Source organism: Carettochelys insculpta, chromosome 5 (genome assembly GCF_033958435.1).
Source record: "Carettochelys insculpta isolate YL-2023 chromosome 5, ASM3395843v1, whole genome shotgun sequence".
Lineage (NCBI taxonomy): Eukaryota > Metazoa > Chordata > Testudines > Carettochelyidae > Carettochelys > Carettochelys insculpta.
This window is the reverse complement of record NC_134141.1, coordinates 966,138-987,461: the sequence shown is the minus strand read 5'-3', so window position 1 is coordinate 987,461 and position 21,324 is coordinate 966,138. Positions and strand designations below refer to the sequence as shown.

The 21,324-nt window shown below is 49.8% G+C and overlaps 1 protein-coding gene across 4 annotated transcripts in view; it reads left to right on the top strand.

The window, feature by feature from the left end:
* Window positions 1–21,324, top strand: part of TMOD1 (tropomodulin 1) — a 48,065-nt gene that overhangs the window by 16,695 nt on the left and 10,046 nt on the right. For all 4 annotated transcript variants that reach the window (XM_074994494.1, XM_074994495.1, XM_074994492.1 and 1 more), the window contains exons 2-5: window positions 62–232; window positions 8,063–8,219; window positions 13,474–13,593; window positions 18,255–18,344. In XM_074994494.1, coding sequence (XP_074850595.1) covers window positions 113–232; window positions 8,063–8,219; window positions 13,474–13,593; window positions 18,255–18,344 — 487 coding nt within the window. In that variant the 5' untranslated portion in view covers window positions 62–112. The remainder of the gene's footprint in view (window positions 1–61; window positions 233–8,062; window positions 8,220–13,473; window positions 13,594–18,254; window positions 18,345–21,324) is intronic.

Genomic DNA, 21,324 nt, shown 5'->3' with positions numbered 1-21,324 from the left:
TTGCATTTTAATAACAGTAGTGCTGCCATCTAAGTTTTCACTTTGCCCTTTTTTATTCTAGGTCACGCTTGAGCATACTGCGTGAAAATTTAAAACCTGAGCTTTCCCTAAAATGTCATACAGACAGGAATTGGAGAAATATCGCGATCTGGATGAGGATAAGATCCTTAGTGCGTTAACAGAAGAAGAGCTCAGGACACTAGAGAATGAACTGGAAGAACTAGACCCGGATGTAAGTAGATTTTAACTTACTTCTAGAGATGATAAATTCTGAGTAATTTAAACAAACTTTAATGTCGTTTGTGGTGAATCTGTCAGTATTTACATTTTTTTAATCTGCTGATCTCCTTTTTCATTTCCTGAAACCATCTGGGGCTGGTGTGCGAAGGAAATGAGGGCATTTTTCTTCTTTTTTCGTTGTAGTTTTACAGTCGGGGCTATTTTTTCTTCTTCTTCTCACTGACTGATTTGTCTGTGGGTTAGTGGCCCCTGACCTGAAAAACAGTTCACCACCCCTGCAGAAAAGGCATATATGTTCAATAAATAGTTCTGTCCTGTATTTCTTGGGAAAAGCGGGTAAAATGTCATATTGTAGCACTCTCTTCATTCCATTAGTATTTTAGTAGGGTGATAAATAACTGCTAAAGATAGACATTTTAAAATGAGTAGGTCTGGATAACAACAATCCAAGAATTTTAAAACAGCTGAATACTGTGGCAATGTTATCCACACAGATTTCTTTATCTCTTCACTTTAGGGATGCACACACCTTTATCCAGTCTGTAGGGCTCAAGGCATGACCCTATTAATTTAAACTCCCATCCTTACTCAGTTCCTAGGGCTCAGGGTGTAATTCCCTGTGGGTCTGCAGGATCTGTGCCACTGAAAAAGACTTACACAGTAATAGTCTTGTTCTCTATTTATTGACAGTTACCAAGAAAGCAGAGTACATGCTAAGCACTCAGTGTCGTTGTCACCAGTCCTGACAAGGCAGGCAAAGCCTTCCCCTGTTGGGACAGACAAAGTCACTCTCTGGATGCTGGTTGCTGCACCTTAGTGTCTGGCAGTGCTGGTCTTGGGGGGTGAGCCATCATCATCATCATCATCATCATCATCCTCAGTAACCGTGGGCTCAGCACCCATTGGGGTCTGATGCCTCCCTCACTATTTCCTTCCATCTTTCCCTGTCCAGTGCAGAGTGGCTTAGTTTCTGTAGACTAGCTCCACAACGGTCTACGGTATCATTTACCCATTCTCTGTGGGTCTGGCTCTCCTATTGGAACCGTCCATTATACCGAATACCAAGATCTTGATTTTTCGTTCATCGTTCATTGTGCAGATATGCCCGAATAAGTGCAACTTCTGTTGTGTAAGCTTCTGCAGTAGGTTCTCTTTTGTCTGTATCTTCCTATATAATTCTTGGTTGGTGACCTTCTGCATCCATCCTATTCTCAGGATCTTTCTATAACAACTCCTCTCGAACGTCAATATTCTTCTTTTCGAATCTTTCATTATCACCCATGTCTCATGTCCGTACAACATGCTGCTGAATACACATTTTCAAGAAGTTTGGCTTCATTCCTAAGCTAATCGCTTTGCTTTTCCAGATCTTAACCATCGCCTTCAAACTCGCTCTTGCTTTTGCTATTCTAGTTGCTATTTCTTTCTTACAGTCTAGATCATACGTTATGTTTCTCCCCAGATATGTGAACTTCTCTACGTTCTCTAGTTCAATCCCATCTACACTGATCTTCCTTCCTATTTCCTTATTTCCAAATACCATTGTTTTTGTTTTATTAATGCTCATAATCAATCCATACTGCTTCCCTTCCTCGTTTAGCACCTGCGCCGTTTTCGCTAGCTTCTCCTCATTTTCCTCAACGATAACGATATCATCCACAAACCTCAAATTGTTAATTATTTTCCCGTGCACAGATATCCCTTCTACCTCTTCCTTGATATTGTCCATCACTCTTTCTACCTGTGTGATGAAGATACTTGGCGATAATGAGTCTCCTTGTCTCGTACCTCTACTTGTTCTAAGCCATCTTCCCAAGTCCCTGGAAGTTCCCACTGCTGTCTCCCCATTGTTGCTGGTATCCTTCAACAACCATATCGGTCTGCTATGCGCTCCATACAACTCCAACACAGCCTAAGTCACTTTCTGATCTATACTGTCAAATGCCTCCTGAAAATCGATGAAGCACATATATACATATATATGTGTGTGTGTTCTTGTTTGTTCATCAAGCTTTCTGTGCAATCAGTCTTAGTGCAAATATCTGCTGTGTGGTAGTTCTATCTTTCCCGAACCCTGCTTGCTTATCCGCTAGATGTTCTTCTATCTGCAGTCTTAGTTTCTCCGTCAGCATCATCATCAGCACCTTGCCTAGATGACTCGTTAGGGTAATCGTTCTGTAGTTCTCTACTCCAATGTATTTTCTTTCTTGTGTATTGCCACTAGCATGGATCTTGTCCATTCCTTAGGTGCCTTCCCTTCTTTCCATCATATGTTACATAGTCGGTGTATTTCCCAAATCATACTTTCTCCACTGTATTTGCTCATCTCTCCTGTGATCTTATCATTTCCAGGGCTCCTATTCTTTACTCATTTCACTGTTCTTTTTACTTCCTCCTTCGAAATATCGGTCTCGCTCTTGATGCTCAGCGGAGATATCTCTTTCAGTTCTTTGATCAGTCCCTCTGAGACACTCGGGTCCAACTGTACTTTGTGTAGATCGGTGCAATATCTCGTCCATCACTGGACAGCCTTCTCCTTGTTCATGAGCACCTCATCGTTCTCATCTTTGAATGCCATCTGCTTCGGTTGCCACATCCCATTAATATTCCTAATCATTTTATACACCTCCCTGGTCTTACGTTCACCATGATACATCTCTGTATCTTCACACTGCTCCTCTCATCATTTTGCCTTATCCTTTCTGGCCACTTTCCTTATCTCTTTGCATTTTGCCCTATGTTGCTGTTCTGCCCTCTCAGGAACATCCCTTCTGATCTTCACTGATCTCTTCTTTTGGACTAACTTCAGTGTCGCCTGCGTAATCCACTTCTTATTGATCTTCTCTTCTTCCAGAACAGTTTGCTCAATTGCCTCTTGTATCGCCATGACTATCCCTTCGGCTTTCTTATCTGGGTCTTTCTCTGTGGCTGCATTCCTAATCTTCCCTTCGAGTGCTGCTCTGTACGCATTTCCTATTTCTTCCTTGCTTTGCCTTGCCATGTCTCTTCTCTTCTTAAACTGGCTTACGCTTGAGTTTTATCTTGATGTTTGCAGTCAGCAGACTGTGGTCCAAGTCGATATCTGCTCATTGGAAGGTTCGGTACTGATGTTACCCATCTTCTTATCAAAATCATATCCATCATGTGCTTGGATTTCCCATCATTTGATTGCCATGTCCACTTCCTATAGTCCTTTTGTTGGAATCCCATGTTGCAGATCATCTCGTGCTCTGTAGCAAACTCTAGTAGTTTCTCACCTTGTTCGTTTCTTTCTCCGTATCCAAACCTTCCCACGACTCTCTCCCAACCTTTCTCTTCAGTATCTCCTTCAGCGTCTTTGTCAAGTCTTTATAGAATAGCTCAATCTCTTCCTCTGTACTGTCTGACATGGGTACATACTTCTGAATGACTGAGATGTTGAACAGTTTTTCTTTGAATCTCACTACCATCATTCTTGCACTCACCGGTTTGTATCCTAACAATGCTCCTCTAGCTCTTTTGCTAAGAAGGAATCTGACTCCTGTCTCATGCTTCATTTTGTTCCCTGACCACATGACTTTGCAACTGCACATCTCTCCCAATGCCGTCCAACGCATCTCCACCAGTCCAAGTGTATCGTATTGGTATCTCTCCATCTCCTTCTGAAGCAGCTCTGACTTTCCAGTGGCCCACAGTGTTCAGACGTTCCATGTTCCAATGGATAGTATATGTGTTAATTGTAGGTTTTCTTTTAGTAGCCAACTTATTGACCCAGCCCCGATCACTCGATTGGTGTTGCGGACCTTGTTTATCCTGGCGTCGTCTGAGCTGGCATCTTTTATCATTTAGTTGTACTGGCATCAGATTTAATTTGCATGGCTATAGAGAAGCCCCATTGGTTATACTGTTACAGCAGTATTTTAAAAAGGTAAATGGGTTGAGTTGCATAAGTATAGGCCTATCAATATGACTGTGTCTACACTTGCATTCCTCGTTTGAAAGAGGTATGCAAATGAGGTAAATCGGAAATGCACGTGAGGTACAAATTTGCATATACGAAACCTCATTTGCATATTCTTATTTTGAAATAGATTCTTTTGAAAGAAGAAAAGCAGTGTAGACGCAGCTCTTTTGAAAGTAAACCCCATCTTCAAAAGAATCCTTCTTCCCTTTTTTTATGGGAAGGAGGATTCTTTTGAAGACGGGGTTTACTTTCAAAAGAGCTGCCTCTACACTGGTTTTCTTCTTTCAAAAGAAGCTATTTCGAAATAAGAATATGCAAATGAGGTTTCATATATGCAAATTTGTACCTCACGTGCATTTTCGATTTACCTCATTTGCATACCTCTTTCAAACGAGGAATGCAAGTGTAGACAGCCTAAGACATCACTCGCAGGCCAGAAGATATAGCAGCTGTTAGAAGAATTTATTAATGAAGAATTAAAATAAGGGTAATATGATTAATGCCAATCGATATGAGTTCATGGAAAATAGATCCTGTCAGACTAACTAATTACGGTTTTGATGTGATTCCACTTTGGTTGATATAAGCTCCAGCTCGAGTGGGAATGTCCACGCTTCTGTTGTTAGCCACACAGCCTGAGCCCCACAGACCTGAGTCATTTGACCTGGCTCCAAATCTCAGTGCTCTGGGCATTTCTTTGCAGTGTGAACACACCCATAGTGATAGACTCCAGGAGCTCAACTGTTTACTTCGGGGTGGAGAACCTCCGTTGAGTTGGGGTCACTGACCCACAGAAGGGTTAGTCGGGGGCCACACACAAGTGAGAAGCATAAAAAAATCTTCACAAATGTGTAGAAAAGCCCTCCTCTCCCTGCCCTCAAGGTCCAGCCCCACGGGGAGGGGTGAGAGGCTCAGGCTTATCGGGGTTGGATAAACTCTTCTGGGGGCCCAGGGCTCTCATAGGGCCAGAAGTGAGGGGTACATGATGTGTGAGGGGCTGCCATGAGTGGGGCAGGGGGGCGGGGACTGGGCGAGTGGTAGGGGAGTGCATGAGCAGACTGGAGTGGGGGTGCAGGGCCAGCACAGGAAGGGGTTCAGGGACAGGGTGGAGGTGTGGGGTGGGGTTTGCAGGATCAGCTGGGAGTCTGGGGTCAGGAAGGGAGGGAGGGTACAGGAGGACCTTGGGGTGGGAGGTCCGGGCGGGAGGGAGGGTGCAGGAGCTGGCACGGTATGGCAAAAGGGAGCAAGGGATGGGGCACTTAGCTGGCACAGCTCTGGAGGAGGGAGGGCTGGTCTCTTCACACAAGTCCAGTGCCCTTCAGGGAAGGGGGCCGTGCAGGCTCTGCCCACTGCCACTCCCTTGGGAGCGTGGAGCAAGTGGGGCTGTGTCACGATCCAGTGGCTGGAAGCAGACGCCAGACGAATTCAGACTGGGAGCAAGGCGTACGGCTTTAACGATGCTTTCAACCTGTGCAACAAGTGACCACGCATGGTGCTGGAATCTCCGTCACTGACTGCTGGGAGAGCAGCTCAGGAGGTTTCTCTCTCAGTTTGCTCAAGGAGTTATTTTGGGGCAGGTCCCACAGACCATGCTGGATGATCACAGTGGTGCTCTCTGGCCGGGAATCGGGGAATGGCTCCCAGTGGAGCTTCTCCATTATATCGCCCTATTTACTCTTCTTTGGGCGGGTGAGAATGAGTCTCTGGGACCTAATGGCTGGGGTACTGCCCTCCCCACTGGCTGCTGGTGGCGCTGGGGTTGAGCGTTTCTCTCTTGTGCTTTTTGCAGAACGTTTCAAAAAAGTTTTGTTTTCGTTCCACATCGGAACAAATCCGAACGTTGAAACCTGGCCCATTTTCACTACTCGACTTGCTTGCTTTCTGCAGAGCCCTGCAGGCCAGGCAGGGTGTGTGCTGAGCTGACTCTCGGGGAGTTCCATGTGTACAAATGGCGGGTGTCTGGGTGAAAGGCAGTTCAGTGGTGCCAGCTGTTAGAAACAATATTTTATACCCACACTCTGGCAGAGATATTGTTCCAATACTGAGAAGTGGGGAGGTACAGTGTGATGAGAACTCTGCCTCTTATGCCCATCTAATATCCCATGGGAGAGCCATGAGTTGCGCAGATTACCCTGGAGATTAAAGGTGCCAGTGACATGATACAGACAAAGAACAATCGGCCGCTCAGTGATCTTCCTGGATTATACTCACTGCTTCTGCTAGTGAGGCTAAATCGGAGCATGGCCTGGGAAAGCTACTGATCCAAGAAAACGTTGGGCAAAGATCCAGTGCAGAGCAGCTGGGGTAAAGAGTGTGGATTGTGGCTCCTCGAGGCGTCAGGCCTGAGACTGGCAAGAGTAGAGCTGTACCAAGGGCATGCCGATCAGTGCCTTGCAATTCAGCAAGCTACTGCTGCTGCATAGTCACATAGTTGGGACTGAATGTGATGCTCATGTTAAGCTGCATGAGCTTTTAGCTTTCTATCTTTTAAATCAGTTAGCAACTAAAGAGTTAGTTTATTAGGCAAACTTTGGGAAGAGCAATCTCTTGCTCCCATTTCCTAAGACTTCATATTATGTATATTTTGGCCCAGTTCCAGTAAAGCACTCAATTGCTCATTTCATTTCAAGCAGGCAGTAATCCTCTTGACTTCAGTGGGATTAGCCTGTGCTTAAATGTAAGCATGTGCTTAAGTGCACCGCTGCATTACTACACAGCTACTGTTAAAAAGCCATAATATCCATAATATTTTTATTCTGCACTAAAACAATAAGTGCAATATTTCTAACATAACCTGCCCCACAGAGCCTTGCAGGGGGCTGGCTCGCTCACAGAGCTATGCAGAACTTTGGGGATGGGAACACATGACACCGCACAGTACAAATGTCATGTCATTTCCTTTCAGGAGATTTTCTTTTCCTGGCACTCTTTTCTTGTTACTCCATGTAATTCCCGAACGTGCATCTTTTCACACTGGATATATCTCAAACCCCAAATCTGCTCAGTGTCTGGGCCTAGCCAGCTTACCTCAAAAATAGGCCTTGGAGAGAGGCAAGCCCAGCCTACCCGGGCTGCAGATCTCAGTGCTGTCACCCTTAGCACCCTCTGAGCAGCAGGTTCCTTCCTGCATGGTCCTGTTCTCTCAATCCTCAGCCTGAGCAAGGAACTGACAGATGAGGATGGGGGAAACCAATGGTGCTCTCTCTCGTTGCATGAGTCAAGTGAGTGCAGGATTTGGCCCTTGATAAATAAATAGGTTAAGGTAGTAAGCTGGGACTATAGGTCAGGCAAAGACAATTACAGCTTAAATGGAGGGTGAGAGAACGTCCAGGCTCAGTGGCTGGGGGCTGTGGCAGAGAGCCAAGAAGACAAATATTCACAGAGTCTATTGCAATGCCACAATTAGGCAGCTGGGGGGCTGGTGCATGTTTTTAAGGCTCCTGTCACCTAAGGGATAATGCATTGGTTTGCTAAGCCAGTGATTGTGGGTTCAAGCTGTCTGTGGGAGGAGGCTTGTTTTAGGGGGGAGGGGTAGCTCAGTGGTTTGAGCACTGGCCTGCTAAACCCAGGGGTGTGAGCTCAATCCTTGAGGAGACCATTTAGGGATTGGGGCGAATAGATACCAGGGATGCTGTTTGGTCCTGCCAAGAGGGCAGGGGACTGGACTAGATGACCTCCCAAGGTCCCTTCCAGCTCTAGAAGATGTATGCCTCCAACTATGTAAATTTGGAGTTTGACCATGAGCTCATTTGCAAGGCAGGTTGGCTGATGTGCAGGAAGAAAACAGGTCAGTAAAAGAGAGAGAGGGGGACAATGACTGTGGAGGTCACTTGTTTTAATCAGAATAATTGATCTCAGTGTCTTGCTCTTTGAATCCAGAATGATCTGCTGCCAGTGGGACTCAGGCAGAGAGACCAGACCAAAAAGATGCCGACTGGCCCATTCAGAAGGGAGGAGCTTCTGGAGCACCTGGAAAAGCAGGCAAAAGACGTTAAAGACCGAGAAGACCTGGTTCCTTTCACAGGAGAAAAGAGAGGTACGGCTGTGCCGGGCTTTGTCCGTAACACACACTGCAGGGGCAGCACCAAGATCCTCATGCTGCGTGAGTTAGTCTGGATGAGCAAGAGCGTGGCCACCTGTCCCCGATGGAAACAGCCATGTCTGCCACGGAGGCAGAGCTGCTGGTCATGATCCCGCTGGTGTGACAGCTGTTCTCAGCCCTGGCTGGGGGCAGGGCAGGGCAGGGGCCTGACTGACACTGGAGCCAGATGTGGTCACCTAGAACCAGCCCAGACTCTTGGAAGCACTGGGGCATGAGTGAGAGACGGTAGCACCAGGAAGACTGCAGCTCTGCCGTCCTCAACCCGTGTGAAAGCATTGCTCATGCCTCCCTTGTCCTCCCACAGCTCGCAGCACTGTTCTTCTCTCTCCCCTCCTTGGGCCTCTTCCCTTCTCCCTTCCTGGTGGCACTTCCCATTTCTCTAGCCGCAGTCCCAGTGGGCCCTATCCCTGGCTGGGCTGACCCGACCCACTGCTGTAGTCTGCAGCAGTCTCTGTGCTGATGATTCAGAGATGTTCCCCTCCACTCATGACCCTGGCTTACCAGGCCCACGCATCAGCCCCTCTCCCTCTGCACATATGGGAAGGCTGTAAGCACCAGGGTGCAGAGACCTGCTGGGGTGCAACTGGAGTGGTTATAAGTAGGGTTAATGGGATGAAATGAAGGGGGAATGTGTCAGCTGAATGTCGTGATGAATTCATCTGCCTGTGGAATAAACCCCCAGAGGCAGAGTGGAAGGTCCTTTGATGGGCATATTCAGCCCTGGACCGCCCCAGCATCAGTTAATACTCCCCTGCCAAACCCTCCCTCAGGAATCTCACGCGGGGTCATCTCCTAGCAGGGTGTCCACTGACACCCATAAATCAGCAGCGTGGTCAGTAGCCATGCTGGACATGCCTCCCCTCACAGCCCCCAGCCTCCTCAGCAGGTGCCCTGGCAGAGCTGCCTGGCAGCCAGCCAGCCCTGGCGTGCACCGTGCCAGCCCTTCGCCTGAGAGCAGACGCAGGGTACAGACAGGTGCACGGGCAGGGCTGGGAGCCAGAGCAGTAGGGTGCTGGGGTTGACAAGGTGAGGTGCAGGGCTGTACTGAGGGGTTGTGAGTAGGCAGCCAGTCTGTGTGGGCAGCACGGAAGAATGAGTGCAGGGCTTCTATCTGGGACTCAAGGATGGGCGGGGGGTGGAGAGCAACTTTCTTCTGCTGCCCCTATTGGCGCTCGTTGGAGCTCAGCTCCTCTGGGGCTGCGTGTGCCTCCTCCCCTGCCCCACAACTGCACCAAACAGCCCTCTGCCCTGGTCTGGTCCCATTCTGACCATATTGCCTCATGAAACCCCGCCCAGTCCCACTTCCGGCCTCCTCTGACCTGTGGGGAGCCAGAGATCGGCTGGCTCTGATGGGTTCCCTGGGGCTGCTCCACACACAATCTTTGCTCCCACTTCTCTCTCCAACCTCCCCCCCCTCCAAACTCTCTCAGCTCCCACCTTCTTTCCCCCAGAGCAAGCCCCTCCCGTTCCCACGGCAGCTCCTCAGCGGGCTTGTCTGTGCGAGTGCATCTGGGCCGGGCAGGTGGGAATGAGAGGGTTGGACAATGGTAGAACATTTCTCTCCTGAGTTTGCTTCGAAAATGAAGTTCTGGCAACAGGTTTACCATTTCGTGAGACAAGGCTGATGAGGCAGTTCTTTGGGCCGCCTGCGGCTGGTGAGCGACAAGACTTTCGGCTTGCACAGAACTGGCTCCTCTTGAAAGCTGGGAAATGTGCTCAGAAGTCAGCTAAATTTGAGGTGAAACACATTCGACCCACAGAAGTGGGTCAGATAGAAGATATTGCCTCATCCCTCTTGCCTCTCTCATACCCTGGGACCCCCCTGCCACAGCACCGCTGCACGTCCAGTTCAGGAAACAGCCCGTGGGTGAGGAGCCTGCACATTCTGACAGTCTGATCCCATTGACATTCCTCCAGCCAGCTGCAGTTACCTGGGTGGGTGAGAGTACTGGGCATTGCTGCTAAGGCTAATGGCATGAAGGTCACAAAGTCGCAGAATCCATGAGGGGCTTCCATGGATCTTTGTTGCTGCCTGTGACCTGTCTGTGATTTTTACTGAAAATGCCCACGTCAGAATGTAAACCTTCCGTATTGCCAATGCCCACTCGTGTTACAGTGGTGGTTGGGAGTCGGACTTCGAGGGGGAAAAGAAAACAGAGACTGTAGTTTGAATGTTGTGTATCAGCCAGAGCCGATGCAGTGTCAGTCACTCAGTGCCTTTAGTCTGAAATCCTCCTGAACCAGGTTTTGGCAACCAAAACAGCAAGAAGAGCAATTTTTTCCAGTTTGGTAAAAAAACTCAATAATCCAAGATCTGTAGTGCATACCTCACAGGGCCTCAAGAGATCATGAAGTCCAGTCCCCTGCTCTCTTGGCAGGACCAAGCACCATCCCTAACAGATTTTTTACATCTATGTGCCCCAGACCCTAAATGGCCTCCTCAAGGCTTGAGCTCACAAGCCTGACTTAACAAGGCCAATGTTCAAACCGCTGAGCTATATGAGACAGTCCTTAATAACTAATGTCAAATCAGACTTTTGTACCCCTATTTTAAGAACAGCACACACACGATGATTTGTAATGTGATATAGGTTTACTGCAGGACATTCACAAACTTTTTACATGTTCTATTGGCTCACCGTTTACGTGTGTTTGTACCACTGTCTTCCTGACTTTCACTCCCAAACCTTCTCTCTCTCCAGAGGACACTGGGGGAATTATCCAACGTTTCGAGATCAGATATTGTTTGCTATTTAGAGATACATTGTTCATTGTTGGGCTTTTAGACATTCACCATTTATTGAAAATAATCAGGAGGGTTTTTTATTTTGCAGTTATAGCCTTGGGAGCCACAAAGAAGTTCTTAAAGAGCCACACGCGACTCCAGAGCCACAGATTGCAGACCCATCTAAACCAGACAAAGTGCTATTAAGAGCAGAGAGATGACGCTTTCCCTGTTTTTGCCAGAGCACCTCCAGCAGTGCTGTAAATCCTTCCCTCTCTTTCAGGGTAACCACTTGTGGGAGGGAAAGTGAAAAGCGGCCTGCCCGTGAAGTACCATGCACAGCAGCTTGTGACTTTCTGTTTCATGTTGAGAGACACACCATGCAGTTGCTTCTTTGTGCTGCCTAAATTTAGACACGTTCTGGCTGTGTGCTGCTTCTTAACAGCTGTGGCACCACAGTCTTTGTTCTTTCCAGTTCCTGTAGCGTCGCTGACCCTGCTGTCAGGCACAGGACAGAAATAGCACTGGTTGACCTTCCACGCTGAGAGCTCTGGGTTTCCATGCTGTCTCCTTGCTAGGCCCCTTTCCCAAAGGAGCACTGGTTCTCTGTGTGCTGTGCATGACCTTTCCTCTTGCCCCGCTGCTCTGTGGGCCAGTAGCCATGCTCCTCCTGCCAAGAGCTGAAACAGACCCCTCCCTGCAGCAGCAGTCTGAAAATGTGCCCTTTATCTTCTCAGTTGACTTGACACTCGAGTATGATGCTGAAAGCCAGGCTGCTCAGGTGTGACTGACTCCTCAGGCAGTGAGAGCAGTCACACATCTCTCCAGGCGGTGTGGGGAGGTCCCCCTTCCGGTGTGGGGCAGGCCTAGGGACTCCTGCTCTCATGGGGCAGGGGGAGAGACTGGGGACTCTCTCGCTGGTAAGGTGACAGCCCCAACCTGCCCAGCTCCCGCAGTGGCACAGATGCTGGAATTCGGGGTGCTGGTGGCACTGCTTCACCCCTGCCTTGAAGTGGTTCCCACCATGTGCAGAGATTACTACTGTGTTCCATGGCTCTCAGCACCTGCATACCCACACTGCGCCAGCACCCTGCCCAGCCGGCTTGTAGCCAGCCAGGCAGACGGGCAGAAAATGCAGAGATGTTCCACCTCTGAAAAATCAGGCCCTGCCCTGCCCCTCCCGTGGACACATCAGTTGTTGGGCTGCTGCTCTGTGCCAGCTGCACCCCAGGTTCTGGGAACACCAAGTTCACACTCCTCCAGCCGGCTGGTTGGTGAGCCTTGGAGCCCCTTTGCCCAGGCACAGGAGGAGGGACAGCCCTGGGGTGGGATGGGGGGTGTCAGGGTGGCTTAACTGACAAGGGAGCTGTTACGCAGCTGGTGGGGAGGCTGTACTTCCCAGCAGCCAGGGGCTGTTCCCCAAGGGAGGGACGGTGAACGTGCTGACTTCCCACGTTCCAGGGGTGGGGGAGGTCCGTGGGTGCTCCCAGACCAGAGTACCCAGGGAGCTGGCCTCCACTGCTTAATTTGTGTCGTGGGCCCCAGTGGGTCTAAGTGGCCATGGTTTGCTGTCCAGGCCCAGCAGCCCCTTAGAGGATTCTGAACTTGGGGTGGACAAAAGTTTTTGGTGAGGGGCCGCGCTCTTCTGTGAGGTTACTGGGAGCGGTGCAAGATCTGGGATGGAAGCTAGGTGCAGGTGGGAGCTCTGCGGGAGGACTGGGATGCGGGAAGGTCGGCACTGCCTGAGAGGAGGTTGTGAGCCGGGGCAGAGGTGAGGTGCTGTGCTCTTGTGTTTCCAAGGTCAATAGAGGGGCTGCACCTGCCTCTGAAACTTGCTTTCCGGAGAGCCGTTCAGATCACAGCTTGAGGCAGCCCCAGAGCCAGCTGCTGGGCGTTGGGCTAAACGTGGTGTGTGTTTCCCTAGTCTGTTTGGCTGTGCCCTGGTCTGGTCTGGCTAGTTGGGTGCCTTCAGCCAGGCACATTTTTATGAAGGGCAGGATGTGTTTGAGCTCCAAGCACTGTTTGTTTTTAATAATTGTCAGTCAGTTGGTAGGTATTGTTGTTAGAGACCTTACAGAGGCCAGTGAATATCTGAAATACCCAGGCTAAGAAGTCAGGCAAGTCACTTCTGACCCAGAAAGTTGCAGGAACCCTTTAGAATAAATCTGAGATGGATGTGCAGAGCTCTGGAGTCAGGATCTGTTTGCTCACCTGTAACTTCCCAGTTCCAATTAGGGTTTCTCCTGCCACTGCTCTGGGATCCGTAACTCCCCCCCGGGTAAGTGAAGAGCGTGCCGTGAGCAGAGCGTAAGCACCATGTATGTTCTGCTAACCCTCTGCACTGCAGGGAGTTTCACCTAGAATTCTTTGGAAGTGAATCTGTGCACTAAGTGAATCTGACGGAATGATCGCTCAACAGGCGCCAGCAGCCAGAATGCCACTGACATCACTTTGTGTTTATAGGAAAAGTCTGGGTCCCCAAGCAGAAGCCAATCGATCCTGTTCTGGAAAGAGTAACTCTGGAGCCAGAGCTGGAAGAAGCCCTGGCTAATGCGTCTGATGCAGAACTCTGTGACATTGCTGGTAAGAACCCGTTCCAGGGGTGCGACTCTTACAGGCCCATTCTGTATTATTTCTCCTCCCGTGTGCTGTGAAGCAGGTTGTTGAGCTGTCCGCACAACTGCGACTTTCTGCTTGTTGTTGTCATGTTGTCTGGGTGTGGGAAAGCTTTGCTTACAAAGTCTACCCCACACTGATCAAGGGCTCGTGGGATTTACTTGGAGTAGCAACACTCCCTGTAAGCTGAGCACTTGGGTGGCCACCCAGGAGAGATTCAGGTGCTGCCCGCTGATGAGCAGAGCGCTGACGTTGTCCACAGCTGGCCCCCGCTGTGTGTATGGGCAGGGCACGTCTGCTCACGCCTCAGTGCACAAGACAAAACTCGTTCTGCCCCTGGATGGAGGCACTTAGCGGGAACCCTGGTGACGACAAAGGAATTATCGAATAAAGTCTGCCCATCCGTCTTCTCCGGACTGGAGGGCAGGTTGGTCTGAGGGTGGGGATGTTAAGCTAGCTCCTCCAAACAGGGAACATTCTTCTGTTGTTTCTTCTCTTTCTTTCTCCGGGTCCCTGCATTTGTTCCCAGTATATGCAGCCTCCGCACATGAATGCATATCCCATGCAAGTGTGTCCTGTAAGTGAAGCACGTAGAAGCTAATTTGCCCTTGTCTGTGATGGGTTTGGTTTATTGTTGCGACCTGTCTGAGAGTCTGTGGATTGGAGCAGTAACAGGGAGTGGGCGTGGTGCGGGGCAGTTTCTAGAGGCCCCCTTTGTGTATTTGAGGAGTTTTGTTTCATTACAACTCTTTCTGATAGTTCGCCTTTGGTAGTGTGAGCTTCAGTGAGGGGTGAAGCTGACTGCAGGCATGTTGCACCATCTATCTAGCACACCAGGAACAGGAATGGATTTGCGAGGGAAGGCACAGAAGATGAAGAGGTATTATTAGGTGCTATTAGGCAGTATATACAAGAGGCCAATGGCCTATTTAATCTAGCAGAGAAAGGCAGGACAGCTACCCCAGCTGATAGTTAAAGCAAGACAAATTCAAATGAGAAGTAAGGCACCAATGTGTAACAAAAGGATGATCTCTTTTCTTGTGCGTCTTTGCAAGCCGGTCTCTACTTCTGTGGCCATCTTCTGACTGCGTCATCCAGGGGAGGAAGGGTTTGCGGTCCACCCTCTGATCTCCTGAGTTCTCCTACACCACATTTGGCTCTGTTCATGGCTCCCCTCAGTTGCACTGTGAAGATGGGGCTCACCCAAATTTCTGTATTGTGATAGCCGCTTCGGCCATTCCTGTCACCAGCCTGTTAAGCCCCTGCTGCAAACAAGTGGATGTAAGTCAGGGTCTCTGCAATCCGCCAGCATGGCTGTCTCGCTGTCCCATGTTGCTGCCGTGCTGTGAGGATATGGCTGTTAGCCCTAGTGTGCTGCTGTTCACATGAGATTGGCACCAGGCCAGCAGCACTCCAGCAGTGTACGCATGGCCACCTCAAAGGGACGTTATGCAGTGAGCCATGGCAAGTCAGCAGCAGCTGCAGGCACCAGTGGTTTCTGCTGGAGGCAGCTGGCCCTTTTGGGAGGTGCGCGTTAGTCATCTGCACCTCTTGGAAGTGTGGTCAGCCATGCGTGCAGCCAGCAGGTTTCCTCCATCACGGCCCTCCCTGCAGTTCTGCGGTGATGGCACCATGTCCGTTTGGCAGGGCTGCATGAGCCAACACATGCCAATGAGATGGTAACGTGTGGTTAAGGCAGCCGCTGATGAGACGGGTGGCTGTGTGCAGGTCTGAGTCTGTGAAACGCATGTGCCGACTTCTGTCCCAAACTGCTGCATGCTGTTCCGTAGGAGCAAATACCACCCCCTGGACTGAGCTTCTGCTCTGCTGGAGGTTCCTGCTAGCTTCCATAGCACAGCAGTGCCAGAGGTGACCCATTTCTTCAAGTGTTCTAAGGTCTGCTTTGTTAGCGTGCAGCCCAATTTGGCACCTAAGGAGAGGACAACTGAGTTGAGAGGGAGAGGATGATCCTCAACACAGACTGTACAGGCCTAATTGGTCAGGGGATCCTTCAGCTGGTGGTTGTGGCCACTGTCTTAGGTGCACTCTTCTTTGTTTTTTGTGCCCACCCCTCAGCAGCTCCAGCCGTGGGATCGCCGGGCAGTGGGGGCAGAACTGAGTACCAGGTCCTCTTTTTTTATGAAAAAAGCACTGGGTGCTCTTAATGTAAATCTTCAATGATGAAGGCGTATGGTCAAAGCATTCGTGTCTTGGCCGAGTGACCCTTTGCTGTCCTGTAGATCCTCCCCCACATCCTCACTTATCAGCCTTACGTGTGAGCAGGTCGGATGTAGGTATGTTGAAGAGAGGTCAGCTAGAAGGGATTCTTGTGGACGTCTGTTACATAGCTGCCTAAGCCAGCTGCTTTGTCTGCAGCTGGCACAAAGAAGTTCCAATTTGTTATAATTTCCATGATAACCCAGAGTCTGCAACAGCTTAGTGGTCAGCCCCACATGCGAGATGGTATCACCTGCTCCTGACAGATCCCCCAGCACCAACTTTCTTGCTCTTCTCAAAGGCATCTTCGGTATCTTCTGGTGAGTGAGTGACTTGGGATTTGGTCTGATGTCTTTAGCTGAAGCCAGCCTGAACAAAGCAATGTGCACGCTGCCTTCACCCGGGGTCTCCTGCAAATAGGACAGGACACCGTGAAAAGTAGCACAGGCTCCTGATGTAAGCCACAAATACTGGGATGATCAGTCATCGGAACAGACTGGCCAGGGAAGTGGTGAGCTCTCCCTCTCTTGGTCCTCAGATCGCAGCTGGGTACCTTTCTGAAAGAGCTGCATTCCCTCTTCTCGACATGCGTCCGGCCTCGGCTGGTGCCAGCGCCACATGTGAGCGAATAGGTGCTGGGCTGCCCCCGAAGAGCACAGATGTGGCCGCCTTTCTCTTAGAATGTCTCAGAGATGGGTATTGGGTTTGCTCAGATGGCAGCAGGGGAGCAGAAACCAGCCACAAATCTCCAGTGTGCACCTGGCCCTGCAGCCGTGGGAGTGGAGAGTGTGTATTAGACAGCTGCTGACCCCATCTGGAAGGTGGTTCCTTGGGCGCCATTACCAGCTGGCGCAGTGTAAAGCAGCCACCGGCTTCTCCTGTTGTGCCAGGACTGACCCCGCCTGGGCTAGAGAAATGGAGACAAGCAGCAGGCACCAGGCAGGCTGCCGGCGGGGGAATGCTCAGCACTATTATACTGGGCAGCCACGAGGTGGCACGGTGTGGCGGCTCTTATTTAAGTCCCACCTGGCTCAGTCCCCGTCAGAGGACACCTGCAAGCCACAAGCATGGGACTCAGATTCGTAACTCAGCTGCCCACTGAGGTCACGGCCTCTGACAGGTGCTGGATTCGCAGCTTATTACCGCGGTCTGTAACCCACTCACTCCCTGATTGTGTCCTGTGACGGCCGGCTGTTAGCAGGCCGCTGCACCTTGCTCGGTCCCTCACAGGCGCTAACTACTTACTGATGCTAAACACTCCGCTCCCCCGGCATCTATCCCACATGACACGCAGTGAACGGTTCCCAGACCCAAAGAAGAGCATGTAACTTGAAACTTGGCCCTTTCCCTGACAGAAGTTGGTCCAAGAAAAGATGTCACCTCACCCACCTTGTCTCTCTAATATCCAGGGGCAGCATAACTAGAGCAACACCGCAGGAAAGAATGGAAGTGATCTGAGAGGCAGCATCTAGATCAACGGAAGAATTCTGCTGTCAATCTAGTGCTGCCTTACACCGGGGCTTCACATCCCTGAGCAACAGGAGTGGGCCGGCTTAGCTTAGTTTTTGATTCAGACTGGGCAAATCTCTCCCTTTGTGTGTATACCGTTTTTGAAAAATTAGAGACTGAAATGCCTTAGTTGTCTTAAGCTTTGCTTTTGAGGTCTTGTAGCATTTGAATTCTGTTTATGCTACTTGTGTTTCTGTCTGCACCAAGTCACACAGGCCCCAGGGCTGCTTCAGGTTTTTGTGACATGTCGAAAAGTGCAAAGCTCAAGTCAAAACCGCCCTTGGTTTGAGTTGGGTGTGAGCAGAATGCCTGCTGGTGCTGCACATATGCATGGAACCGATACACTGTTCTGTAGGTTAATGGATGGGGGCAGCTCATTCAGCTGCTCAGTGCACCAGGTAAGCTGTTGATGCTGTTGTCTCACGCAGATGCGAAGAGCCCCTCCCACCCAGGCAGCCGGCTGGCGAAAAGCACATGGTGCACCGCAGGGTCAGGCCTGGGCTTTGTAGCAACTAAGGCCCATTTCTATGTTTTGTGTGTTTCCTCTCCCCCTTTTGATGTTTGTCTCCAACCTGTACCCTCCAGCCAGCTCAACTGTGGGAAACCGCTCTCACATCTGTGCCTCCATGTAAGATCTTCTGGCATTAACGCACTGTCCTGTTCCGGCTGCTTATGATGCGTGGACCTATCCCTTTTGGTAGAGAGAAAATGGCCACTCAGTACAGTGGGACTGAAACTTCCTGCCCTTGGGTTCTGTCTTCCTCACTTTTCTGCACTCACCCAAAGCAAGTCCCTTACTTCATTGCCAACCACACTTGCTCCCAAGGCCTTACCACAGTCCATCTTTTGCTGGGAAAGGAACTGCAGTAACGCCTGTTTGTTTTCCTTTCTTTTTAACCTAGCTATTCTTGGCATGCACACACTGATGAGCAACCAGCAGTACTATGAGGCCCTCGGAAGCACCACCATTGTTAACAAGGAAGGCCTGAACAGTAAGTCTGATTTACAGCTGTGCTGGAGTATTTGGTTAAAACACTCAAAGCTACTAATGAGCTAGTGACTGTGAATTATTTTTGGTAATAGAGTAGACCCCCAAGTTATGTGAAGGTTGTGTTCCTGGGCAACCTCGCATAACTCAAATTTTGTGTAAGTTGAGGGGAGATGGGAACCGGGTGGCAGCCTGGCTCCCAGCTCCCCTGCACTTGCTGGAGTCGAGAAACTGATCTGTACTGGTTAGTTTCCTGGCTCCCAGAGTGGTGGGGAGCTGGGAACCAGGCGGCAGCCTGTCTCCTGGCTCCCCTCTGCTGTTGGGAGCCGGGAAACTGCTGTGCTGGTCAGTTTCCCAGCTCCTCTCAAGCGTGGAAACCGGTCCTATGGGTGGCGGCAGCTAAGAGTCAGGCTTTGACCTGCTGGCCTTGACAGGATCCGGGAAACTGACCAAAGTAGCAACTAATTGGTTTCCCCGCCGTTCAAAGTTGCGTCAGCCAGAGATATGCACAAGTTGAGTGCGCGTATCTCAGGGTTCTGCTGTATTTTGACCTGATTTATCTCATCTCAAATTTCCATAAGATGTATGACTATTAACACGACACACTTATCTTGCCAGAATTGTAGAAGTCTGAAATCTGGTGCCTCTGAGGTGGGCTTAAGGGAAAGCATGTGGCTTTCATTTCTTCGGATGCTCACCTAACAGAACGGGACTGACCGTGATCTCCAGGAAACCGTGTGGTCTCTCTAGAGAAATTTCAAACAAGTCCTTGATTTTGAATGGAAAATTTCAGTTTTCCCAAGGGAAGTTTTAAAACAAAAGGCTTGTTTTGACCTGGAATTTCATCTGAGCTGTAATTTCATTTTCTTTAAACGAAAAAGATGATAGATTTGTTGGGGGTGGGGATGAAAATGCTTGTTTAGATATTTTCCTGTGAAGAAAATTTCAGTTTCAATGAAACTGTGTTTTTTCAGTAGGAAAACATTTTCTGCATGAAAAATGTGGAACAGCTTTAATTCTGTGCTCAGACTCTGAGCCAGTGAGGGACAGTCCCTGGCACGAGGGGAGAATGGTGGCCCCAGGCCTCATTTCAAATAGACAAGCAGCACAAAATAGCAGGGGGCAGTCTGAGTGAATCCTGAAGTGACTGAAGCATGTAGGTGGTGACGTGTTGGATGCTTAGTATGTATTGCTTCCTGCTCTCCGCATCCCCAGTCTGTCACACTTGTGCACTTTAGTCTATTGTCGGGAAACTACTGGGTCAACTTCTGCCAGGGTAAATCAATGTGGTTCCACTGACGTTTCATGGAGGGATGTTGATTTATAGCAGTTGAAGATCTGGCCCATATCCAAACCATTGAAATATCGTTAACAGAGGAGCAAACTGGTGACACATTAATGGCCGTGTCTACACGTGGACGCTACTTCGAAGTAGCGGCGCCAACTTCGAAATAGCGCCCGTCACGGCTACACGTGTTGGGCGCTATTTCGAAGTTGAAATCGATGTTAGGTGGCGAGACGTCGAAGTCACTAACCCCATGAGGGGATGGGAATAGCACCCTACTTCAAAGTTGAACGTCGAAGTAGGGCACGTGTAGACGATCTGCATCCCGCACCATCGAAATAGTGGGGTCCGCCATGGCGGCCATCAGCTGAGGGGTTGAGAGACGCTCTCTCTCCAGCCCCTGCGGGGCTCTATGGTCAGCATGTGCAGCAGCCCTTAGCCCAGGGCTTCTGGCTGCTGCGGCCGCAGCTGGGGATCCATGCTGCAGGCACAGGGTCTGCAACCAGTAGTCAGCTCTGTGGATCTTGTGTTGTTTAGTGCAACTGTGTCTGGGAGGGGCCCTTTAAGGCAGCGGCTTGCTGTTGAGCCCGCCCTGTGACCCTGTCTGCAGCTGTGCCTGGCACCCTTATTTCGATGTGTGCTACTGTGGCGTGTAGACGTTCCCTCGCAGCGCCTATTTCGATGTGGTGCTGCCCAACGTCGAAGTTGAACATCGACGTTGCCAGCCCTGGAGGACGTGTAGACGTTATTCATCGAAATAGACTATTTTGACGTCACTACATCGAAATAAGCTATTTCGATGTAGCGTGCACGTGTAGACGTAGCCAATATGTGTTAGACTACGGCTTTGTCCATAGTAACCTTCCCATTGGCTTTGTGATGACGCCTGACCTGTCACCTGCCGGCTTCCACCAATGTTCATGTTGGAGCTGGGATCCCATTATTCTTTTGAAAATGGAAGATCCTCTCTCCAGCCCCCCATTTTTGATATTTTTAAAAGGAAAAATACGCAGGAGGATTTTTCCCCTTTTTACTGTCATTGTCCTTCCTCCAGCTTTTACCACAAAGGCTATGGGGAATTTCCACAGGAAGTCATTACTCCTAGAGGAGTGTTCACTGTGGGTGCCCACAGGCAATGGGTGCATGGCTGTGCACTTTTGGTCAGATGTATTTGGTAGCAGTATCCGCAGGATCCTGTCAGCACCCTGTATACCCTCCTGCACAATGGCACTTAGAGGAGGATGGGCCCTGTCCCTTCCCAGCAAGCAGGGCAATGTCTGTTAGCTCCAGAGGTGTCACTCGCTTACTTGTTTTACCTTTATAATTTGGGGGTTTATTATTTCCTCTGTCAATCGTGACTTGGCTGGTACCAGCATGTGGTTCCTCCCTGGCTTCCATCAACATAGTCACACCTTGCAGGGCAACCTCACCAGTCCTTTTGGTGCCAAATGTGCCCAAATCAGTGCACCTCAAGTTCCTAACTACCAGACATCGGGCCTTTTCTCTGCTTGTGCATCACGCCTGAAGGAGTGGAACCTGCTCTCAGTTCACTTCGGCACAGTTTGCACAACAGAGATATTTCAGCTTAAAAATAAACAAACAGTTTATGTAATAGTGAAATCACCGATTCAGCGATTAAATGGCACATTTAAGGGAAGCAAACACATGCAGCATGTTCCTGCAGAAATATTCCTCAAGT